Source organism: Seriola dumerili, unplaced genomic scaffold (assembly GCF_002260705.1).
Source record: "Seriola dumerili isolate Sdu_G_001 unplaced genomic scaffold, Sdu_1.0 BDQW01000043.1, whole genome shotgun sequence".
Lineage (NCBI taxonomy): Eukaryota > Metazoa > Chordata > Actinopteri > Carangiformes > Carangidae > Seriola > Seriola dumerili.
In genome coordinates this window covers 1-6,705 of record NW_019174298.1, presented here as the reverse complement: position 1 = coordinate 6,705, position 6,705 = coordinate 1, and the positions used below count along the sequence as shown (strand labels likewise).

General features: G+C 32.8%; 1 protein-coding gene across 1 annotated transcript; it reads left to right on the top strand.

The window, feature by feature from the left end:
* Window positions 1–1,860: 1,860 nt before the first annotated feature.
* LOC111217364 (complement component receptor 1-like protein) lies at window positions 1,861–3,435 on the top strand (the record flags this gene model as incomplete). Its single annotated transcript, XM_022739194.1, has 4 exons — window positions 1,861–2,000; window positions 2,094–2,294; window positions 3,170–3,269; window positions 3,362–3,435. Coding segments are annotated over exons 1-4 (427 nt in total), but the record flags the coding sequence as incomplete, so codon positions are not given.
* Between the last annotated feature and the right edge of the window lie 3,270 nt (window positions 3,436–6,705).

The following is a 6,705-nucleotide window of genomic DNA, read 5'->3' as shown; positions in this document are numbered from 1 at the left end:
GCAAATGTTTTTTACTTCGAGATAACAAAAAGTTGTTTTTTCCTTATGATATCTTGTTATCTCAGGATAACAAATTTTGTTATCTTGAGAGTATGGACTTACTTGGCTTCCACAGAAAGACCTCATAAAAAACATTGGTGCCCAACCTTTTTGGTTCACATCCCTTAAAGATGAAGCTGTGTCTTATGTTACCTCTTCTCACAGATTACATATGTCAATGAATTGTGAGCAGTTATGTCAGATTGTTTCAGTTGAAAGGTTTTTAGAGGCCTGTGAGGGTAAAACTATCTGTTACATACATGAAGGGAAGAGTAGAGAAAAATACACAAATGAAGCAGCTTCAACCTAAAAATACTCCTCACATATAATACATTCATAATCTAATGCCCCGAAAGGCACAATTATTTGCAATATTTTACCTTTAGTGGATAATATTTCACATCTTTTACACACTTTTCACTTGTAAATATGGCTTTTTACCCTTTGGTATTTTATTCAGAGATCTACTACTTCATCCAGAGCTGCTTTGGTGCACAGTCACAACCACAGTGACTAAAAATCACGTTGGGAAAGTTGTGACGTGATTGTTACCACCACCACAGGAAGTCCAACTATTTAGCTGTGGAATTTAAAATAACCAGAAATAATACAATCATAACAACTTGGATAAGGGAGGCCAAAAAAAATTTCCATTTGCGCTCCAACATGTATTCTGGCCTTATATAGCCTGTTTGTAATTCAGGATTATTATTAGTACTGTTTATTAGTCTATCAAACAATTTTTGTCTACTCGGCTATTAATGGTAAAAGGTCAGCAGGGTTAAAATGAAATGGGAGTTTTGTTCCCTTGGAGGATGCAAAACCCACAGTCCTTGTTTCATGCAAAAATTCTAAAGTGACGCTATGTGATTCTCCACCAGTCTGAATCAATCGAGTCAATTGGGCTTCTCTCCAAGCCTCTCACAGTCATTTTTGTACAGAATTCCCTTTTTTTGTTCAGTGTTTCTGTGCTGAGCTGTAGTGGAAGGGTAAAAAATAAGGTTAAAAATAAGGAATTTTGTACCAGAAAGGCTTTAACTTTGACAGATAGCACCTTGATTTGTCCAACTCAGACTGCTAAAGCCTCATTTTAACTTCAGATAAACTTTAGAATTTGGAATGCAGATTTACATAGGTAGTGCATTAAAAGGTGATGCTCTGTAGCCAGTATGAACAGGAGGGATGATTAAAGCTAAGAAAAAAGGAAACTCTTCCTGTGTACATATGGGCACCTGATTACATTTTTTAAGACTGACTTGAAAATTGTGAATATATATGCTTTACTGTCATACTGAGGATTTTCATCTTTTATGATAAAATCCTCCAATTACTCTATAATTTCAACAATTACTGCAATAATTTCCATAAGATAAATGTTTTGGTTCTTTTTTTCTTCTTTGAATTACGTATGTGATTCTTATTCCAATTGGAAATCTTGCTTGGATAAGATAGATAGGTTTGGGACACCACTGCGCCACATATATTGTGTGTATATGGGCTTGATTTGGCCTGATTTGAATTACTTTTAGCCTTCATGTAGATACACCATAGGGGTTCTGTTAGAATGATTAAGTTTTTAAATGTATTTTTCACAGTAGCTACCTCTCGAGGTGCTTGTTAACCAACGTGACATCACTCTTAAATTTGGATACCCAGTTTTTCTTTTCTTTTCTTTTGTGAATCAGTGTGTGTTTTGTTTGTTTTTTTAAATACAGTGCTCTGTGTCCCTCTGTCTCTTTGGCGCTGTTTTCTCAGTGATAGTATATTTCCATCAGCTGGTCTCCTGGGCTGCTCCTGTTTTGTGACACTCCTACTCTATAAATTACTTAATTTGACCCTGCTGTTGCCACTTGAAGTGTAATCCGCGACTAAACTGTTTTCGCACTGAACGACGCAGACTACAAACGTGATGAATTTCAGGAGGAATATTCTGCTTTTCTGGTTTGCTGCGCTTACTTCAGGTAAATTAAACAAATAAAATCCACATGAATGTCGCAGGTTGTGATTTGTTTTGATATTGTAACTAATGGTGATTGGTCTTCCAAAAAAAAAAGAAGCTAGGGAACGAAAGGAATGTTCGTCGCCGCCGGAATATCAACACGCCATACTAGTAAAAACATTTTCCAGCAAGCAGAAGTTCCACCATGGGGAGAAGGTTTATTACAACTGCCATGGGGACTTCACTCCATCCAGTGGCAGCCGAAGTGTGGAGTGTGATAGAGGACAATGGACCAAACTGAGTCTGAAATGTGAAAGTAAGTACCTGGCACATTCGCTGTCTCTGTGTATGAATAACAGAGAAAAGAGACTGTTAAATGTTGTTTACCATGTAAGTAAAGGTTTATTGTAGCCCAGTATCACAAAGCAGGCTACGTCTCAAAGGGCTGTAGGCTTATGAAACAACAAAGAACAAATAGGCCTATAATAACGTAAAAAGTGATGAAGTACACAAAAAATGTAAAGTATTTAAAAGGGGGCGTAAAAAATATGATAGGGCCGATAAAATAGGCACACAATACTCCTGTACATTTTTACCTGGACAGACAGGCACATATAGGCTACATAGACGTAAATAATTGATTTCAGTGGGATATTTGCAAAACAATTGATATTTTTTCATTTTTTCAAAAATTTTAAATTTGAAATACCAGCAGCTTAGAAAAGCCAAACGCCCCCTAGTGGCCATGAGGGAACCCTGCATGTTATTCCAGCAGTCACTGAAGTTTTTTTTAAGCTTTGTATTGCTTAATTATGTATGTATGTATGTATGTATGTATGTTGCTAACTCTCAACTGTACAGGATCAATTTTAATGTCTCATGTTGTAAAGAGTGCAGAGCTTGTTCATTTCCTGTACCTGTTGGGTTTGCTGGATCGAATGACGAAATAATTATCCCAATAAATTTGTCTTGCTTTGATTTACAATAACACATGGGTAACTGTAGGGGTCTGTAGATGAGCTCCCATAGTATATTACCATTCCAGTGTTTTTAAAAATGACAAAATGTTGGTGGGAAAACTCAGAAGTTAGTGAGTTGAATCTGATGCCTTCAATTATACAAAATGGATTAGAATCCGATTACAGCCTTCCCTTCCTGCCAATTTTGATTGGGTGTGTGCCCCCCCTACAGAGAAATCATGTGGCTATGCTGGGGATCTGCCAAATGGTCAGCTGCACTATGAAGGGAATTCATACCTTGGGGAGAAGGTTTATGCTGAATGCAACAAGGGGTAAGTTATACCTGAAGAAGCTCATGTAAAACTTGGTCAGAATAAAACTCTGAATTTGTGTTTGACAATAACATATCTCTCCACGTTGACAGATACACCCTGAAAGGACCAAACTATATGATATGCAAGAAGTCTGGATGGACTAGTGAATTCCCATCTTGTGAAGGTGGGCAATGGAATATTAGAGCATTCTTACATGCTTGTGATCTGAAACCCAGTCATATTATTTGCATATTGTGGTTGACAGTACTTCAGAGAGGTGATTTTTGATGTGGGTGGGGTTTTCTTTAAAAACTGAGTAACCACTTGCTAAATGTGATGCACAATTAAGGTATTTTACTTAATCCCTTAATCAAGGGTGTAGGTTTGCATATGAATGGTAGGGACATGTCCCTACCAATATTTTGGGAGGCCAGAATTGTCCCTAACAATATTTGAATGAACTTATTTGCACTATATTTGGAGTGAAGTTAAATTAGGTCATTCCAATGTGCCTTATAACATAAAATGGTGTGCTATATCAAAGTATGAGTTTAGTTTGTTGAAAAATTCCATGGCTTTTTTTTTAAACTTTTTTTTATGCCTTTTTTATTACACTGACTTTTTTTTTTGATGTTTGTGTTGAATTTGTATGTTTTCTCTTTATCTGCGTGGGTTCTCTGAGTACATCAGTTTCCTCTTGCAGTACAAGGACATGCACATTAGGTTTATTGGCGACTCTAATGCCCCAACCGTACTATGACGTTTTTATACCTTAATACAGAATTTTTTTTATACCTCACGTTTTTATGCCTTACTATACTCTGACATGTTTTAGCGTCTTTATACCTTACTCTGACATTTTTGACAATTTTATGCCTTATACTATGTAGTTGTTTTTTTTAATGTTTTTATAACTTACATATTATGGTGCTTTTTGACAATTTTATGCCCCATTATAACATATTTTGATATCATTTCATGCTTTACTATACTATGACTTTTTTTTTTCACTTTTTATGCCTTACTATACTACCATTTTATGCCTTCTTATACTATGACGTTTTTTCACTTTTTGTGCCATAGTATAGTCGTTTTTTTCCATTTTTAGGTCTTACTATACTATGATGTTGTTATGCCTTCCTATACTATGACGTTTTTTCACTTTTTATGCCATAGTATAGTTGTTTTTTTTCCATTTTTAGGTCTTACTATACTATGTTTATATGCCTTCCTATACTATGTTGTTTTTTGTTTTGTTTTTTTCCATTTTTAGGCGTTACTATTATGACATTTTTTATACCTTACTTTATTATGGCGGTTCTTTTTCACTTTTTATGCCATAGTATACCATGTTGGGTTTTTTTTTCCCATTTTTAGGCCTTACTATACTATGACGTTATTATGCCATACTATACTATGAAATTTGTTCACTTTTTATACCATAGTGTATACTGTTGTTTTTACACTTTTTATGCCACACTATACTATGGTTTGTTTTTTTTTTCACTTTTTTTGCCATACTATACTATGGTTTTTTTAGTTTTTTTTTTTTGTTGTTTTTTTCCATTTTTAGGCTATACTATACTATGACGTTTTTTTAAACTTTTTATGCCATACTATACTGACGTTTTTTCCATTTTCATGCCTTATTATACTATGACATATTTATGACCTTTTATGCCATAGTATACTATGTCGTTTTTTTTTCCATTTTTAGGCTATACTATACTATGATGTTTTTTCACTTTTTATGCCATACTATACTGACGTTTTTTCCATTTTCATGCCTTATTATACTATGACATATTTATGACCTTTTATGCCATAGTATACTATGTCGTTTTTTTTTCCATTTTTAGGCTTAACTATACTATGACGTTTTTTCAGTTTTTATGCCATACTATACTATGGGCGTTTTTTCACTTTTTATGCTATAGTATACTATGTCGTTTTCTTTTCCATTTTTAGGCTATACTATACTATGAGGTTTTTTTAACTTTTTATACCATACTATACTATGACATTATTATGCCTTCCTATATTATGGCGTTTTTTCACTTTTTATGCTAAAGTATACTATGTTGTTTTTTTCACTTTTTATGCCATAGTATACTATGTCCTTTTTTTTTTTTTCTTTCCATTTTTAGGCTATACTATGATGTTTTTTCACTTTTGTATGCCATACTATAATATGACATTATTATGCCTTCCTATATTATGGCGTTTTTTTCTCTTTTTTTTTTGCCATACTATACTATGTCGTTTTTTTCCCATTTTTAGGCCTTACTATACTTTGGCGTTTTTTTTTCACTTTTTTTGCCATACTATACTATGTCGTTTTTTCACTTTTTAAGCCATACTATACTATGACATTATTATGCCTTCCTATATTATGGTGTTTTTTCACTTTTTATGATATAGTATACTATGTCGTTTTTTTCCCATTTTTAGGCCTTACTATACTTTGGCGTTTTTTTTTCACTTTTTTTGCCATACTATACTATGTCGGTTTTTTTTTTTTTTTTTTCTTTCCATTTTTAGGCTATACTATACTCGTTTTTTTTCCATTTTTAGGCCTTACTATACTTTGGCGTTTTTTTTTCACTTTTTTTGCCATACTATACTATGTCGGTTTTTTTTTTTTTTTTTTCTTTCCATTTTTAGGCTATACTATACTCGTTTTTTTTCCATTTTTAGGCCTTACTATACTTTGGCGTTTTTTTTTCACTTTTTTTGCCATACTATACTATGTCGGTTTTTTTTTTTTTTTTTTTCTTTCCATTTTTAGGCTATACTATACTCGTTTTTTTTCCATTTTTAGGCCTTACTATACTATGGTGTTTTTTCACTTTTTATGCCTTCCTATATTATGGCGTTTTTTCACTTTTTATTTTATAGTATACTATGTTGTTTTTTTCCATTTTTAGGCCTTACTATACTTTTTTACTTTTTATGCCATACTATACTATGACATTATTATGCCTTTCTATATTATGGCGTTTTTTCACTTTTTTGCTATAGTATACTATGTAGTTTTTTTCCATTTTTAGGCCTTACTATACTTTTTTACTTTTTATGCCATACTATACTATGACATTATTATGCCTTTCTATATTATGGCGTTTTTTCACTTTTTTGCTATAGTATACTATGTAGTTTTTTTCCATTTTTAGGCCTTACTATACTTTTTTACTTTTTATGCCATACTATACTATGACATTATTATGCCTTTCTATATTATGGCGTTTTTTCACTTTTTTGCTATAGTATACTATGTAGTTTTTTTCCATTTTTAGGCCTTACTATACTTTTTTACTTTTTATGCCATACTATACTATGACATTATTATGCCTTTCTATATTATGGCGTTTTTTCACTTTTTTGCTATAGTATACTATGTAGTTTTTTTCCATTCTTAGGCCTTACTATACTTTTTCACTTTTTATGCCATACT